General features: G+C 38.0%; 1 protein-coding gene across 1 annotated transcript in view; it reads right to left on the reverse strand.

The window, feature by feature from the left end:
- The window catches only part of ABCA13 (ATP-binding cassette, sub-family A (ABC1), member 13), a 518,893-nt gene that overhangs the window by 387,485 nt on the left and 111,894 nt on the right, over positions 1-19,514 (reverse strand). Inside the window, 8 exon segments of the mRNA XM_012646893.1 lie at positions 2,777-2,886; positions 4,339-4,856; positions 4,858-4,908; positions 4,911-5,713; positions 5,716-6,011; positions 6,013-6,162; positions 7,723-12,474; positions 15,171-15,285. Coding sequence (XP_012502347.1) covers positions 2,777-2,886; positions 4,339-4,856; positions 4,858-4,908; positions 4,911-5,713; positions 5,716-6,011; positions 6,013-6,162; positions 7,723-12,474; positions 15,171-15,285 — 6,795 coding nt within the window.

Raw genomic sequence — 19,514 nt, forward strand, 5'->3', positions numbered from 1 at the left:
GACCCTGTAACAGACAGTCCCTGCAGTACCAGTTTTCACTGGGAAACCAGCTCTTTGTAAGCCGAGACGTGATTTTCGCAATGGTGTGCAGGGAGACGCATCTTCCACTTGCACCGTGACCAGGGAGGGAAACTAGCATGTATGAGGCACCCGAGACAGGCAGGGGCCCCGGAGGTGACTTGTGTTTGTGACCTCATTTTATTTAATCCCTTCAACTGCACTTTGAAATTGGCGTCACCCCATTCTTTGTTCAAGACTCACAGAGACTGGGTCACTGCCCTGTGTCACTCAGCTAGTGTGAAGAGACAGACTTGGCTGGTTTGATCTAAAACACCTGCTCCTTCCATTACATCATTTCTTGTAAGAGTCAAGTTTGATTCTGCACCTGAAGACATGTGAGGACATTGAAGTCATATCAGACATGATCTTGCATAATCGCATAATCACCAGGGGGCCATCACGTTACTGAGGAAGTGGCCTTGGAGACCAGGAGGTCCAGCACATTGGCCAGAGCCCCATGAGTGGTTGTGCGGATTAACCCGAGCAGTGACAAGTGGCCAGCCTAGTGCCGGCACTCACACACCGATCCATCTAATCCTTCAACATGTATTGACTGAATGCCCACCACGTCCATCAGGGTGTTTCCTAGACCCTGGGGGTATAACAGTGGACAGAGCAGCCACACATCCTCACCTCTCAGGTCTCACCTGGAAAGTTCCACCCAGAGCTGCACCCCCAAAGTCTCCTCCTCTCCTCCACCCCTCACTGTCGCCTGCATCACCTTACTTTAGCTTCTTCCTAGCACTTACCAGTACCAGAATTTACCTTATTTGTTTGAGTTTGTTTTGAAAAAAGGATTTGACATGCTGGTTCTGCCCAAGGCTCACTTGTACTACTCGTGAGTGCTGGTCTGTACTCCTGATGCCCAGTCTCTGCAGCCCACACCCTGGGGCCAGTGACTTTTCCTCTTCAGTGGTGGACTTTGGGCGTGCGTCCACTGTGAGCCTCCCGGGGAGGCCAGACTCTTCTCTCTACAACATCCTCCCCAGCCCCGTGTAGTTGGTTCAATAGTATAAAACAGGCCCAGAGCACACAGATGGTCCATCCACTACCTCTTTACAGCAGAACATTGCCATGTGGACAGATTGCACACTTAGGAATTCCAGTGAACCAAGACATTAAGTGTAGACGGGCTCCTGGCATTTATTTGTGTATTCATTCAACAAACATCCATCCATGTCTCTTATGTTCTAATCTCCATATGCTGGGTTTATCATGATTAATAGATAGGCACAGTCTTCATGGCTGCGGAAGAGACACTCATTCATAATGAGAACAGCACACGGTGGTAAGAGCCAAACACGGAGGTCAGACCACCATGGGGAGAGCCCAGACAGGACCACCTGACCCCAGAGAGGCCACCATAGGGGCATCCCTGGGTCAGGGTTATCTGAAAAGCTTTCTTGAGGAAATAACACCTAATCTAAGAATTATAATACAATAATGTAATAGAAATCTAAATAATAATAACAATGTAGCAATAAGTCAGGGGAAGGTAGGAGAGTGAGCATATGGTATCAGATGAGCTGGAGGGACGAGGAGTCCAGGGCCAGCCATGCAGAGCTCCACGCAGGGATAAGGAGCTAAGGTGCACCCAAGCGACCTCTCCCTTCCCTCATTTTGTCTTGGTTTGATCAAATCCACCCACAGCTTCCCCATTCCTGCCCCGCCTCTCCTCTTCTGGGCTCAGATTCATCTCTCCAGCATCCACTGCCCTCTGCCAACCCAGAACCCACGGCCCTGCAGTCCACTGAGAGGGCTCACCCCTGGGAAGGCACAGACGTGTGCACATGGGAATTACTTAAATAGCAGCAGCCCATTCCACAGACTCACATGTGTTTAAAACCTGATACTTACATATTAGAGAAAGTAACAAAATAATCGAGTTACCCTATAAGGCAGCTCGTGGTTCTCTCCTTCAGCAGTGGCATTAAACAGAGAATGCACTGAAACGTGCAGTAATGGATTGGGTAAGTATTACCTTAGTAGACGAATTAATTCACTTACAATAGAGTCACTCACCACGGCTGGACATTGCACTGAGTATTATGGAGACACATAATTTAATAAGAGACTGATCCTACTTCCAGTGACCTTATAGACTACTGCAAAAAAATGAGGTACCAAAAACTAAAATATGAGTGGTAAGTGCCAGAGTTGTAGGGAACTCAGGTTAACTGCACAGACCACTCAGCACACATCGTGGGAATGCACCCTCCGTGCCAGGTGCTGGGTGCACCCAGGGGATTATGACATGGTTGCTGTCTTCAAGAAATGTGGACTCCAGTGGTGGTGGGGGTAGGGGGAGAGATGTATGAGAAGAAAATACAGTATTGCATTTGCTCAGTCTCCTTGAGGTCCTTTCCAGCAAAGGAGATGGGGGCAGTCCTCTGGATGAGATGCCCCCAGCTCTGGACCACAGAGCACAGCTGGAGCTTGGATCAAGGAGACAGAGTAAGCACATTCCATGAGCAAAGACATGGACCCCAGAAAGCCCAGCACAGCAGCAGGAAGGGGCTGTGCAGTTTGGCTGCAGCAGAGTCCCAGTGATGGGAATGAAGCTGGAGAGGGTGGCCCAGACCCCTCAGGGACTTGTAGCCCGGCTAAGTAGGCTGTGCTTTGCTCTAAAAGCAATCATCTACCAGTCTCTTTGACAGCCACGCTCTGAAAATTGGCACAGGGAAATTACCAAGCACTTCTTATATAAGCAGCTCACCTGCAAAGATGATGAGCACACGCAAAACCATCATCTTCACTTTCTGCAGCATCTCGATGGCTGCTGGAGGCTTCACAGGATGCCAGGAAATTTGACACATCTCAACAACACTTAGGAAAAAAAAAATGAACAATGGCATCAAAGGGTAAAAATCTGCAATCCATGTGCATCTGTACTGTGTAGAAGGCTAAGTCGTAACACACGCGTAAGAACCATCCTCCATGCACAACCATATTTATTTCCCAGGGACGTAAGAAAAACATGGATAACACAATTTAGACCTTTAGAAAACCTTAGGTCTCCTACTTTAGTTCAAAGCATTGATTTAGTTGCCAATAAACCTGACGTTTGCTTTCTCTTCTTGCAATCTCTTGAGGTGCAAAGGAAAATGATTAAAGGGTGTCAAAACACAATGGTATATAGAGCTATGGTGCAAATTTCCTCTGCAGAGAACTGAAAAAATTGAGATAAAAGCTCAGATTGGCAGCAAACGGGGGTTGCCAGGACCACTTCCAATACAAAAGAAAATTTAGAGCAGAACACTAAAGTCAAACAGAGTGTAGTCTGGGGTCAGAGGCACTGAGGAGATGAGGCGAGAAGCTCTGGAAGCTAGCAGTCAAATTTCAAGGTAGTGATGGTTCTTTGTGCCAATGGACACCTATTTTCTTAACTAAGAGCATCCTTCCAAGCTTTAAAGGCAATATATTTAACCAAAGTGTTTGTATCCCTGTAATATTCTGAAATAAAAACCAATAATAATTGGATTCAAGGTGCAGCTCTATAGCAACAGAACTAGCAGGAACTAGGTCAGCTTGTCTGGCAAGTGATGAGGATTGAGATGGTACCTCCAATCTCCACGTGGAACTGAGGGAAAGGCAGGGGCAGGCAGGGAACATGGACCAAACAGTATTGTGGCATACAGAACAGATGGGTGGGGCATCTCTGGGACTTTGCACACCAAGGAGCATAAGACCTCCAACCTGAGACAACAGACTTCTTGCTGAGCATGACGCTAATAGGACTGGAGCTCTTAAGAACGGGTCCCATTGACCTCACATTCAAGGCTGAAAAGCTCAGAGGTGGGTCAATCATGTGGAATTGGGCTGAATCCAAAAAGGGCAGGAGGCATCAGCTGCTGCGACCTGTCCTGTGCTTAGCGACCCCTGTAAGCACAATTTTCTGGGCGAAGTGAGCAGCTTCACATTCTTGCCCACGTGTCGAATAGCAGGACCCTCGGCAGCCAGAGGATGTAGGTAGAAAAACTGTGTATGTACCTAGTCTTAGGACAAGTGAACAGAATAGGGGCTTTTACTTTTGAAAATAAAATAATTATTTTTGAAATATTCTGAACAAGCTAAAATCATATTTGAGTGCCAAGTAACGAATCAAACAGTGAAAAGACCAGACTTGAGTCACTCTGCCTTGAAGCCAACTTCGGGGTGTAACAAAAGCTGAAGCTGAAAAGAACTACTTACGCTGGCTCAGCGTAACCCCTGCACGGTTCTATTTTATATGGTCACTGCAGCAGGGAAAAAAATGAAGCGAAGTAGGTGTTTTATTACCTTTGGTCTGTCAGTGGGATTTTTTGCCAGTATTTAGTTAATACAAATAATCCCCTCAGGTATTTTCTGAAACATGATAATGGTTTGAAGCTATAAAGAAAATCAATCATCTCTTCCTTGGTCTTGTCTTCTTTTTCTGACATGACATTCTTTCCAGTGGTTGCATAAATAAAAATCTCAAAAACTGGCTGAAACAAAGTTCTCATGGAATTTATCCACTGAGAGTTGTTTGGCAGAAGCCCTTTCCTCCAGAGAACTAGTCTACTTAAAACAATCTGGATTGCTTTTTCAAGTTGATGATGAGCTATATTCTGAATCAAAGATGTGTCAAAAAATAAAACTTTACTCAAATCACCTCCATAGCCACTTTTAATTCCACTGGAGGCCTCTACAACTGTTTCTATCATTTTCAAAAGATTATTTGGATGCTGAGTAAATGTCAACAGATTAAAAACTTCCCAATTATTCTTCTTTAAGCCATTCCAAAGAGGTTCTAAGATGAGATCAATCACCTTTTTTCAAGTAAGACCCTATTTCTGTGCTGTTTCGTGATAACATTTTATCCAAAAAAAAAGGATCACTTCATGAATTATTTCCCATCTTATATCTTGAGGGCAACTATTTCTGGAAGTTGGATTGGAATGTAAGAAGTCCATTTGATTGGCGATGTTATTTATAGGAACTAAGCAATCTAGAATTTCTTCCCATAAGTTGACATAATCCATAGAAAATATATAGGACCCATTATTAAATGCTACCACAAGATGTTCCACATTTCCCAAATTGATTTTCATGGATGTTAAAAATTCAGCAATTTCTTACAAAATATCAGAAAAGTCCTTAGATTGGTTCACATATGAGAGTATGTTAGATGACATATTGAAAACATCAGAGTCCTCTGATATATAAGGTTTGACTCCAATCCTTCCAAAGGCCAAGTCAAGAAATGGTGTCAACAAAGCATTTATCTTTTCAAATACCAAATCATCTACTTCTTTCCAAGTAACTATTAATATTGCCTTCACAAGGGGTTGAACACTTTGATGCATGATGGAATAGAGAGTATCAAAGAATTTCATAGCATCCTTGGTGTTGGAGATGAAATCAGTTTTAAAAATTATGGCGATCTTCTCCGAAACTTTCTTGGTCAGCTTAAGAAGTTTCACAGTGGAGTCCACTGATGTGGCAAGATCCCTCAGGTCAGCACTGTCATTCAACAGCATGACCGGAGTCCTAGACATTTCTAAAAGGGGTTCCAGGGCATGACTTTCTTCACCAGCTCTTGAAATAACACCGGGTATTCTTTTAGTAACTTCTAACATTGCTCTGTTTCTTAGAGGAAATGAATTAATTATAAAGAAAAACAAATCAGATCAGCAAGCATAACTTTTTGGGGTATAGGATACAAGGTATGGAAGTCCTTATTAGGAGAGTTGAAAGGAGTAGCCACAAGGTTTGCCACCTCTGTGGAACATTCGCTCACAAGATGAAGAGCTGACCTAACGTCTTGATTGAGTTCGAAGAGGTCCTCAGAACTATTCTCATGAAAAAGCAACTAAAACACCACTGTGAAAAAGTCCAAATTATTTTCAGCCTTATTTTTCATGGAGGTTTCCCTTGGAAGGGTGTTAACTAAATCCTGCATGAACTCTAGTCCCTGATGACTATCAAAATTCTCCATTGTCCGATACAAATAAGCTTTTGATTATATAATATACAGTCTCCTTTAAACTTGAGAAAATGCTCTTCAATCTGTTTTCTTTCATCAAGGTAAGAAATTGATCCAGTTTCAGAGTTTCTAGAATTTTATCTTTTGGAACAAAACTGTAAACATACATATAATTTTTAATTTCATGTTTAATGCATTAGCAATGGAAAGGTTAAAATATATTGTGATTTTTATAACTTTATTTGTTTTATAATAGCATCAAAAGATAATACTGAAAGATGACATACTAAAATAATTTCAGATGAAACTTAATATTTTGTTACCAAATAATGACAAGAGTGAAGGAATTTCATGAACAATTCTATTACAACTTCTTGAATCTAGCAACTTAAAAAGCCACATACTTTTGCTTTTAGAAAAGAGGGTGAAATGACTACAAAGTGACTCTCAATGTAAGAGGTAAATCTCTGCAAAAGTGGTAAGCATATTTATATTTTTCTGGATTTTAAAATACTAGTGAATCACTTAGACACTGTGATGGCTTTGTGATTTGTCAACTTGGCTAGACTGAAATATAGCCCCAGAATGCCCTTTCTTGTATGTTTCTGGTCTGTGTGGGCTACAAGGGAGATTCCCCCAGGAGAGTTGGAGGACAGATGAGAGTTAGTGGCCATTTTGTAGCATAAATACACCTTTTCTAGGCTATTCAATCAAACACTAATCTATGTGCTGCTGTGAAGAGATTTTGCAGACCTGGTTAAAGTCTAGCATCAGTTAACTTTAAGTTAATGAGAAGTGTTATTGTCCTAGGTGGGCATGGCATAATTAGATGGAAGGCTTTAAAAGAGGGCTTGGGACCTCCCTGATACAGAGACTCCAAACAATTGCTGGGTTCCTTCTCCCCCTGGGTCTTCCTCCTTGACCACCATCTGTGGACGACAGCTTCAGCTCATGCCCATGGCGTCCCTGCCAGCTGTGATCCCTTCCTGACAGCCCACCCTACTGATTCAGACACGCTTATCCAGCCCCCCTATCTGTGTAAGCCAACTCTTGGGATTAAGTCCTTGTTATGGTTGTGGTTCCATGGTTGAGCCCTGATTGAAACAGACATCACAGAATAATTTGAAATTTCCCTCCAGCCTTTTCACCAGAAACCTTCAAAAGAGATTTTTAGAAATATATGAATATCCTGGCCTACAGAGGATACCAAAATATATATATGTGCATATATATATATATATATGAATAAAGACAATGTGACTATCAATTTTAATGTTTCCAAATGCAAACATCACAGTAGATTAATTGGAATGAGAATATTTAAACCCCTCATTTGTGATTAAACGGTTAATACAGCAATTCGAATTATGACCATGCTATATATGCATATATATCTATAAAAATTAATTTTTCAGATCCTTATAAAGTGGAATTCATCATAGTTTTCATAATCAAAAAATTTAAAAGTAATAATAGGTGATAAATCATCCTGGACTAGGTTTATATGTTTACTATTGTAGTTAGATGATAGTAATCAAAATTACTTACCTTGACATTTTGATAAAATATTCATTCATTTGATAAAAATTCACTTCAAAGATTATTCAAAGGTGTTAGATACAAGTGCTGCTATTGACATGTCTATACTCCAGAAAATAAAGTGATTTGAGATATATCACAACTGCATATACTACATAAAGCAAAAGTGGACTCACCTTATCTCTGCAAGAATGTCTTTGTGGAAATCTTTTAGCAGAAGAGATATTTTGTTCTTGGAATTTTCCTTTAGTAAAAGGGAGAAGAATGTTTTCAAAAGCTGTTCTATGAAATCCACCATGCTTCTTGGAGGGAGAACTATTTTCCCACCAGCTTCTGACTGTATATGGTCCAAGGCAAGGTTAATGAAATTCACTATTTGAAGGTCAGGATCACTTAAATTTGTAGCTGCTTCTTGAGAACTCCCAGCGAAGTTATTGATTGAATTAGTTAGAAGGCTTTCAAAAAGCAACTGAACAACTGAGAAATTAGTTAGCTGTTCTTGATTTAGCAGATCAGTAAGAAAGGCAACATCAAAATTACCTTCTCTAGAAATGTTTTTTAGGGAGCTGAAAAAGGTAATAATATCTTTAGTCCACAAAGCTATGTCGTCAGTTGAACTCTTATTAGCCATAAGAATAAATAATGTTTGTATTATTCTGGAGTAATCTTCATTTGCATATTCATGAAGCCAGTTTTTTGTGACTAATAGAAAATCTTCAATTATTTCTAATGTTTTTATTGATGATGAATCCAAGATTTTCAGAAAATGGGCAAGTTGCAAAGTTATGTTTTGAAGAGCCACCGAATTTATACTTTGGATTTCTTTGTTCATTTCAGAGAACAGGTGCCTGACACTGAAGTCATGGGTTAAGTCTTTCGGGTGTTTCACAGTTTGTTCAAACTCAAGCCTCAGTTCTTCAAAGTTGTAAATTGCTTCACTTTTTTCAATAAAACTTGATAATGCTTCTGAACTCCTACCTGTAAGATTTGCATTCAGAAGCATCATGAACGAAGAGAGTAAGTAATGCGTACTATTTTCTAGACTCCAATCCTCAGAAATCAATTTTATTATATTTTCCAAATTCAAGGAAATATTATTTTGAACAGGTGGCTCTGTCCCTTCATTAATGTTAAGAATTTTGTTCAAACTAGCTAGTTTGTCAAGAATGTTTTCACCTGATGTAATTTTTGTAAAGTTGACAATTTTTAGTTTTTCTGTGATTTCCAAAGCAACTTGCTTTATGGGACTACCAGGACAAAGTTCAGAGATGCTGTTATTTTCAGAAGGTGGGACAAATGGTAATACTTTGTCCCAAAATTCTTGCACAGTTTTCATAAGTGAAGTTTCAGACAGATTTAGAAGAATGGAATTCCACTCCACTAATTCATGAATTGCACAGACCACTTTCCTAGTTATTTCCACTCGGGAGCTTTCATCTGAACACTGTGAATCGTCACCTTGGTGAGACAGGTGAAGGTGGTCAAGTACACTGGCCACTTTGCTATAAAGAGAAGAAGGCCCTTGGACATCACATGCTTCTAACATTGGATTCTGCTGAAATCCAGAAGCTGTATGATTCCAGCACCAAATCACAGGAAGGCAAGTCAAAACCTCTGAAACAATATCTGGTTTATCTGACATTAATTCAATTGTATCCAAAAGGGTTTTTATCGCAACAGCAAAGTCTTCTTTGGTGATGTTTGAAATGCTTATGCCATGAAGGAGCATGAAGTTATAGACATCCTTGAGGCCCTCAGTGATATTTTTATCAACCACCCTCTGCAGGAGCCTTACGGCACGAGGAAGCGTGTGGTACACATCCACCACGGCATCCACAACATCTTCAGGAAACAGGCGTGAGAGCCGCAGTAGATGATTTACATTCCAAGAATGTGAACTCTCTACAAACTTTTCCATCAAGCCAACAAACAAGTTGGCCCCTAAATTTCCAGTTCCTACCCTGCTGATGTTCTTGAAGAAATCCACTAGGTTTGCACTCATTTGTTCAAGCTGATCTACGAACAGGTCTATGTCTGCCTTCTTGAGAGTACGCATGAGAGAAGTTACCCTCTTCAAAACTTGAATATGGCTTGTATTTTGTGGAATATTGTAATGAACTACAGGCATTAAGGAGTTGAACACATCCCTCATCAGTTGAATACCAAGACCCACACCTTTCCTTGTGTCACGTGAAATTACTTTTGATGAATTTTGGCGATCCTGAGATAAGTTGAGGGCAAAGTAACTAGCTAAATGATAAATGGAATTGCCCAAATTCCTTACATACTTTTCCTTTGGACTGGTGGCAACTATACTAAAAAACTTTTCAGTTTTAGAAGAAGAATTATTTTCCAGGATGTTAGAGGAAATATCTTTCATAAATTTCTGAAATTCCTTCCCCAGTTCTACTAAATGCAGCCAAATATTTTGAAACTGGTTAGAAATGTCATCTGACATTTCTGTGGGTCTTAGAATTAATTCAGTAAAATGTTTCCAGTTGGATTGAGATACAATATCAAAATCTCTTGTTAAGTTGTTGATAATCATCTTTACTTGCATTGTGGAATGATTTAAAAGAGCTAATAAAATCTCAAATTTTGGTACCTTCTCTTCCTCAAAGACTGTGGTAAATATAATATTTAGGAAGTCAGTTACATCTTTCAGGTAAATATTGACACAATTTGTATTTGACTCATTCAAGGAACAAAGAGGTCCCTTTACATTTAACATTGAAGTTACAATTTTCAATATGGAGTTCATTTTTTCCTTATCTCTGAAACTCCCTAAAATACTTCGAAGATGGCCTCGTGAAAAACTTGAGTTATACATCACATAGAGATGGTTTATGATGTCTACCCATGCAGTGCATCCTTTCAATCTGCTAATTGTGTTCTCAGAGGAAAATGTGGAATTTAACATGGTCAGAATATGAAACGTCCTCTGTGAGGTATTTATATGCAATAAGCCATTTTCTAAAATCAAGTCAGTAACATTTTGGAAAATATCAATGCAGGACAATAAATCTCGATCATGCGACACATTTCTAAGAAATAATATTGTTTCTCTTAGCTCAGTGATGACACTCTCAAATTGTACTCCATAAATTGTGAAATTATTTGAAAGAGATTGATTTATCAAATCTACATTTCTACCTATATATTCTGAGGTATGGCTGAACTCAATGAAAACTTCAAGCAGAGAATATAAAAACTCTCTGCTTGTACCTGCGTTTAATGGAAATGTCTTCAGCTGATGCAGGGCAGTTTCCATGGTGAAAAGGGATTTCTCCACCTGGTCCAGGTTAAGTGATTTTACTGTAACTAATGCATTACCTAATGCTACCAAAAGATCCCTGAGATCCAGGAAATCATCCCAATCATGGTAGTCATCAGTTTGAGTTACATTTTTTAACAAATTTAATATGAGTCTGGCAACATGATGAGTAGCAAATATTCCCTGGCAGCTTTTAGAAATTTTCACAGCATTTTCAAATTCATTCAAAAGCTGAGTGAGACCAACATGAAGAGAAGTAAAAAGATTCATGTCAAACTTAAATATTTGAGATATGCTTCCGCAGATTTCACTCCACACTTGAAGCCATGAAACAGTACAGTGAACAGCCATAAACTCATCGAAAACACTGACATTTGCTGAGAGGTTTGAAAAAATTTGTGCCCATGGAAGAGTAAATGAAGACCCCTCATCTGTTGAATAATTCACAGAAGAAATGTGTTTACTATCCAAAACAAAGCATTTGTTATCCAACAGGGCTTCTATTGAACCATTGAATAGCTGGCTGATACATTGAAATAAAGAAATGCGAAAATCTTCATCTACTGTGAACAGCTGTTTGAGGCCTGTCAAAGTAGCATGGATCATTTCCAATTCTTGGTCCTCTGTAGACATTAGGGATTGGGCTTGAAGCTCCAAAAAGTTAAAAATTGAAAGCGATTGCTGACAATAAGATATGTTAGAAATTCCCCCAAGAAACTCTGCTGTCTCAGATAAAAATGCAAATGCTTTACCAATGTTTTGGAAATGAAATTGCTTTACGATATCCAAAATACGTTTTGAAACTTGTGTAAGGAAAGTTAGCAAAGACCCTCTATTCTGAATGCTCAAGAATTCATAAATATATTGGTAAACTGAAGAATACATTTGCAGAAATAAAGCTGAATCCTTGTCTTTGAAGACATTTAAGTAGATATGAGTCAAAATTTTAGCAGCTTCTTGTTTTTGAGGTTCAGGAAGAGCTGAGAAAAGGTCAGATACATTCCTTATAGCATAGACTGTGTCCAGAGCTTCTGAGACTTGTTCCTGCCTCAGAAACCCAAATTCATAGAGACTATTTACTATAGTTTCACTTAAATGTACAAAATCCATGTTCATAGCTGGTGATATAGGCCAATTTGAATGGAACATGTGGGAAAAGTTAAAATTTTTACTAATAATCTCATCTTTAGGAGTAGAAAAATTTAAAATTTCAGAGAAGTTTTTCAATTTAGCTCTTTCTCCTTCTGAAATTCCATATAGCCATAATTCTAATAACTTGGGATTAATTTCAAAAAGGATTAACTCCATGAATCTCGAAATATTTCTTGATTCCTTTCTTTTCCAGTGACTTTCAAGAGTTTTCATTTTTTCAATCACTTCTTTGCTAAATTCCAAAAGTTTCTGAGAATCAATGGCAGATGGGTCTCTCTCTAAACTTTTTAAATGATTTATCCACAAAATACTTGTATTCATAATATCCTCAGTGAGAAATGGGAGGTTATGGAATTTGGGAACACTGGATGAGTCAAAAGGATTAGGCCATAGTAATTTCTCCAAAAATTCCACAAATGATAAAAGAAAGTTTATCTGTTCATCCTCAAAGGTATGCAATTTCTTTTCCATCCTTAGAAGGTGCTTTGTGAAATTTAAGGCCCTGTAATATTAATAGAATTGTTTTAATATCAGAAAGACAAATAAATTAATTAAATTTATCAAATTCTCAAATTAATACTCATTTATTGATAATAAAACATAAGTGAAACATTTACTAGACAATGTATTTCCCAACAGAAATTAAATTAATGTGAGCATTTGAAAGTTTTAGGAATTCACAATACAGTTGTATACATTTAGCTTAAAATGTGTTTCCTACAATCAAAAAGAATGCATTCTAAATATATTTTCCCCTATAAATTCATATGTATGATGGTTAAAGATAAGTTTGCTATTTATGCCAGAAGAATTTTAGGATTCAATTCCATATTACATCTAAAAATGACTTGGGCTGTAGAGGTAGTCCAAATAATGGGATGTATCAGGAACCTCGCCCATGTGATTTAAGGAAAACTGTTCAGATCCCTGTCCCAGGAGGCAGCTCCAGTGCTCTTTCAACAATACTGTACATGCTACTATTACAAACTCATTATTATAGTAGGGTACTTTCTCTTCAGGTGTTTATTTTTTCAATACAAAGGGTTCTCAGAAGAGCAACTCAGAGCTTATGACAAGTCCACTCTTGTAGTAGAAGTCCACCCTTGCAGAACTAATTTCTACTAACTCAGAAGTTACAAGTTCACTTTTGAAATCCTCAGGGCCATATGTGCTTCGTAATTCAGACATTCAGACTTTAGAAAGGTAACACGGTACAGGTGTCAGATATGTATGAAGGCCCCCACTGGCGACTGGGGCAGCCCTGGTGATCAACATATCAACACTTTGGCCGTGAGACCCGTGACCGGTCTCACTGTGCAGCATCCGTAGACTTGAAACAGCTACTCACTGGTCCAGGCAAAAATCTCTGCTGAATGAGTTGTGATGCCACCCACAAGAAAAGCTTTTATTTTCAGACTTTTAAGAGTTCCAAATTGTGGGTAAGGTATCTTGAACTTTATTGGCTATGAATGGCTAAAAGGTTTAATTACTCTGTAACTTCTTTAACACTGTACTACTACTGAGTTACACACTCTGTGACCTAGGACAAATAGAAGACAGATCAAAGTCAGAAATGTTTTCCTCTCTGATAGCTGAGATGTGAGCACAACAAATATACATATATGTGGGCTTAGTTTAGTTCATTGTTATTTGTAGGACAGAGAGTGGCTGCTTTGAAATAATTCCTGGGAAAAATTCCCATCAGGAAAGAAAAAGTTCTACTATTAGGAATTCAATACAAACCCTGCCTAAATCCAGCCTTGCATAGAAATGTATGTAAAACTAATATGCAAGTCATAGTGCATTGACCGAGGAGAATATAAAACTATCTTTATTTGCATGGGAAAGTGAGAGGATGCTATAGTAGCAATAGCAGTTTGAGTAACAATTGGTGTAAAAGTAGTACTACTAATAGTAATATTGCCACATTTTTATATCACTTGAGAGTTCATAAAGCACTTTCACAACTATGATCTTAGCTCATTGCTACAGCAGCCTTTTGAGGTACACATCATTATTTCCATTTCATGAAAAAAGAAACTTTTCAATTTTTTCTTAAATTAGCAGATTCAAGCTATTATTATGAAGCATGAAAAGGACATGGCCCAGATTTTCTCATTTCAAGTTCAGCTTTCTTATTATGAATTATACTTAATGTCCAATTGTTTTCGTTCATTAAATCAACATCTAGTTATCTAGCATCTGTCATAAAAGACACTGTGCCAACTGCTATGGGTCTACAAACACAAAATTAAACATGTCTTTGGAGCATATATAGACTCGTTTTGTCCCTGTCTTTCTAGGGCTATTGAATATTTGAGAATTTCAGGAAAGTGAGGCATTATAAATCTGACGTGAGCGAGGAATTGGTGCTCCAGAGGGTGCATACCATTGTCCTTTCTTCTGTTCCCACTAATAACTGGGCTTAAAAATTTCCCCAGGACTGACAAATCTCAGGTCTAGACGGATATAGCAGAATGGTCCTCAAACTTTGGTGTGCACAAGAACCACCTACAGAAATTGTGAAATATATGGAAACCAGGGCACGATTTCATATGTCTGGAGCAAGGTGAAGGCATTTGTATTTTCAGCAAATTTTATAGACAATTTGATCCATTCCTGAGTTTGAGAACTACTGCTCTAATGAAAAGCTTTTTCCCCATCATGTCCCAACACACCCCACAAACAATAAAGTTTGCCTTTAAACTGGACACAGTATCCATAACCACACACAAAAACCTCCATTTCAATTCATGTGCTGAAATAGCATAGCAGAAAATAATCTGGCAGATTTAGCTATAAAGATCACTTATCTCCCCCAAAGTCCATGAAACTACCAAAGTCTCAATTATTGATTCCATGTCTAAACACTAAGCAACTAGATAAGACCATTTTTCAAAGAAAAGCTTTATTTTTGGAGTATCTATTATAAATCATGTTACTATTTAAGGGAAATCTTATTACTATAATCTGTACTTCCTTTCCAAATCCATTGAGTCATACATTCTATTCAACAACTTGAAACTTGAGTCATACATTCTAGTAAACAAATATTTATTGAGCACCCAATATGAAAGACTATGTCAATACATAAATCAGGCTCATAAATTTTACAGAATGTGTATCCTATAGCTAGGCTTTGAGTATCTTCAGATGATAGTTAAATCAAGACCTGGAAGTTGAATTCTGATAACTTACCTGGATATGGAAGCTATTGGAGACTTGAGTAAGTTATTTAAAAATGCAACATAATTATCACTGATGATTGTCCAATCCATGTTTTCTTCATAACAAGGATATTCCTCAGAGAAAGCTAAACATAAAGGCATTTCACATATTGATTTCAAATTGGATATAAGAGACAAATCTAGTAAAGCAAAAAATGCTACAGTAGTTGAGCTAATTTTATATTTGAAAATATAAAAAAGGAGTTTTAGAAATCCTCTTAATTTGATTCCGTTTCCAGCAAGATGAAGTACCATTGGCCCTTGACTAATGGGGAACGCTGATCCGTGAGAGACAGAAAAGGTGAGACCCACGCCAATCCCAGCTTGCTGCCTTGAGAGAGAGTCCGGGCTCTGGTACAGGAAGGAAAAACTGAGCTAGAGCCCAGCGGACATGCTGAGTTGAGAGGTGAAGGTTAGAGTGTGAGAGACAGCAGAGAACCCAGCACAGAGCGCAGCGAGGGCTGCTCGAAGCAAGAACATGGGCAACGGCTTCTCTCTACTCTGCAGATGGGAAACACTCAACACATGCATGTGAGGAAACCACCTGAGACGAGGGAAAAAACCACCCGGAAGAATTAAAGGTAACAGTTTCTAGTGATCACACAGGACCAGGAACATACTGTTTCCATTAGCCCGACTGGAGCAGTTCATAATTCACTTGCCATCGGAGAACAGTAAACAAAAGGGGTCTTGCTCCAGGAGTGGGGAATATTTACAACCAGACTGAGCACTTCATCACTTCTGCCTCACAAATCTTAAAAGCAAGGCCCTAAAGAATCAAACTGTTTCAAATGATTTGTTTCAAGAGTCTTTATAGGAATACAAAAACAACCAGCACAAAACAAGATTAAAATGTGTATTATTTGGGATCTGATCAAAAATTATCAGGCATGCAAAGAAACAGGAAAATATGACCCTAATAAGGAGAAAAAATTCGATCAAAACTGACAGAGACGGTGGACCCAGCAGAGAGGAACACTAACCACATGAAGTAGTTTATATTATTTACTTTATACTATATACTTTGCACACTCCAATTAAAAAGCAAAATTTGTCATATCGGATAAAATAAGATCCAACTGTATGTTGCATGTAAGAAATATAATGACAGAAATAAGTTAAAAGTAAAAGGCATACCACCAAACACTAATCAAAAGTAGACTATCAAAGTAGATTTTAGATTATTATTATTTATATTAGATATTATCATTTTGTAATGATAAAGGTATCAATTAATCAATAAGATAAAGGAATTCAAAATGTTTATGCACATTATAACAGAGCTTTGAAACATATGAAACAAAAACTAATAGAAATAAGGAGAAATAGACAAACCCACAATTATAGTCAGAGATTTCAATATACCTTATGACAAAATATCAGTAAGGATATAGAAGATTTGTACAATATTATCAATCAAATTGATGTCATTGATGTTTATAAAACATCCAACCAACAACAACATAATACATATTCTTCTCCAGTGATAGAACATTGACCAAAGTAGATCATATTCTAGGCCATAAAACAAATTGCAATAAAGCTGTACAAAGAATGTCCACTGACTAGTGCAATTAAATTAGAAATCAATAACAAACATATATGAAAAATCCCAAATATTTGAAAACTAAATAGCATACTTCTAAATAACTCATGGATGAGAAAAGAAATCAAAAGGTAAATTAGAAAGTACTTTGAACTGAGTAAAAATGAAAGGACAACAGGCCAGTATTTGTGGAATGCTACTTTAAAGAAGTACTGAGGGAGAAGTTCATTCCACTAAACACCCACATTAGAATAAAAAGGATCTCAAATGGTTAACCTTGGTTTCCATGTAAAGAAACTAGAAATGGAGAATCAGTTAAATCCAAACTAAGTAGAATTAATAAAATAATAAAAATCAGAATGGAAATCCAGGAAACAGAAAAAGAAAAACAGAGTAGAATTAATGAAACCAAGGGCTAGTTCTTTGAGAAGATCAGTTGTGTCAATAATCCTCTAAGCAGAGAGATCAAGAAAAAAAGATGCAAATTATCAATATCAAGTATGAGAGAGGTGCTATTATCACAGAGTATATAGATATTAAGAGAAAATTGATTTATTGATTGAATTCAGTCTTGGTTAAAAATCTAGCAATACATCAAATTGTGTGCTTTAAATATGTGTGATTTATTGTATGTCGATTATATGTCAATAAAGCTGTTGGGTTTTTTTTTTTACAGAAAATACTTCTAATTTGAGGCAAGTAATTTAACCTCTGTAGTACATATTTTAAAAGCAAAATTGCATAAAATTTACCTCCATTATACTTCAGTGTTTTCACTGAAATAGATTGGCTTTTGTGTGTAAAATTTTACAAGTGTTTAAGGGGGAAAAAAGGGTGGAAACAATCTTGAAAACTAGCATGAGTGTGGGTGATTAACATCATATAGGAAAATGATTAATGGTACCAGAAAATCAAGCAGTATCAAAGAACATTTTTAAACAATATAAATAAATAAAATTGTCTATATTAAATTTCCTGGCTGTTGTTTGTGATGTATCATAATTCTGACACTCATTTCTGTGCGGAAGAAAAAGGAACTAATATTTATTGCATATGCCTACAATACCTAGGCATTTTATTAATACATACATTACTTTATTTAATCTTCATAAGAATCCACTAAAGTAAGCCATATAGTTTTTATTTTGCCAAGGATAAAACTAATTAAGACAGTCTGCTCAATAAAATCTGTGTCAGAGGCAATGTTTGCTCCCAAGTCCATCTGCTTCCAAAACCCATATGAAAGTACCACACTGAGTTCATGCTTCATCTGTACAATAAAACTGCACTCCGTAAATTTAAATAATTATAGCAGGATCTACTTACTAGAATAAATAGTGTCTCCATTATACAACATTCTTATCACGTGCAGTTGTTGGGGAAATAAGGAACATGTAACCTAAAAACGAATGCATCAGACCAGACCTGTTCTGTTATTATTCATGTCCGCCAGTGTATCTCATACCTCCACGTGCTTACAAATAGCCTGGGCACCTTCATAAAATACACATTCCGATTCAGCAGGTCTGAGGTGGGGCCACAATTCTATGTGCCTAGCAAGCCCCAGACGCTGCTGATGCCACAGGTCCAGAGACCGCACTTTGAGTAGCAAGGATGTGACCAGATCACGTGTGTGTAATACATGTGACACAGGCAAAGAAGAGCACACAGTCTGCTGATTTTCCTCAGTTATTATTCATCCCGCCCCACCCATGTCTCATATCATGGTCAAATTGTTTGAGAGTACTCTCATCGCCCAAAGCCTTCATATTTAAAAGTTCAGTATGGAAAAACTTGTGAGTCTGATGTGACTGAAGCGACTGTACTAAGTAAGGATTTCAACACTCTTCTCCCAGTTTCTACCTGCTGGATTCTACTCATCCTTCAAGTTCTGGCTCTAACAGCTCAAGTTGGTACCTGCTCTGTGCATCAGAGCCTCTTGCCAACGCCTGTTTCCAGATGTGTCCATCTCCCCCACTAACTAGGACTCTCTTGGGACCCTCTACCAAGCCCTGGAATCCCCATCCTTGTAAGGGTTGAATGTCCTTTGTAAGAGCCCAGATAAACAGAAATCTAGTCTGTTTTTGACCATCTCTGATGACAGAAACTGTTGAGGCAGCCCATTCTGATTCTGAAATTCTTTAGCTGTTAGAAGTTTTCCCTGAAAACTTCCAGTTAAATATGGAAGATCAAATACATGCATTTATCACCACTTATTCACAAAACACCACTAAAAATACAGTACAGAATAGAAAAGTATATAACCTCATAGATAAAATTAATGAAAAAAGAAACAAGAGCAGATGAGAACTATTAATATCAACATTAGAAGTACGAAAGCAAATGGACAAGGGGTATCTGGCATAGCAGAGAAGCAAAAGTTTAAGCTTAAGCCTGAAGAAGGAGAAGCCAAAAAAGAGGGGAGTTAATGTTCTTTGCAGAATCTCCCAAAGTCTCTTGAATTGGAGGTACAAGCATCTGACTATAAGTATGAGGAGTGGAATTAAAAATAGGCAGGTAAGTTTGGATAAAATTTTGAATAAGGAGAAATTCTAACACACACCCTTTCCATCAGCCTATCTAGGCAACTGTTCCTCCCCCATGTCGGCAGAAGATGAAAGGTTTACTAGCCTAGACAAATAGAGCTAGACTGTCACTGAGCTTGGAGTATCAGATACAATTGATAGTACGGATGTCACATCATTACTGGAAATATTGAGGGTAATTTAGCCTGTTAACTTTGAACAGTGAAATTCTCATCACCTGTTT

The sequence above is a fragment of the Propithecus coquereli genome, unplaced genomic scaffold (assembly GCF_000956105.1).
Source record: "Propithecus coquereli isolate 6110/MARCELLA unplaced genomic scaffold, Pcoq_1.0 Scaffold252, whole genome shotgun sequence".
Classification (NCBI taxonomy): Eukaryota; Metazoa; Chordata; class Mammalia; order Primates; family Indriidae; genus Propithecus; species Propithecus coquereli.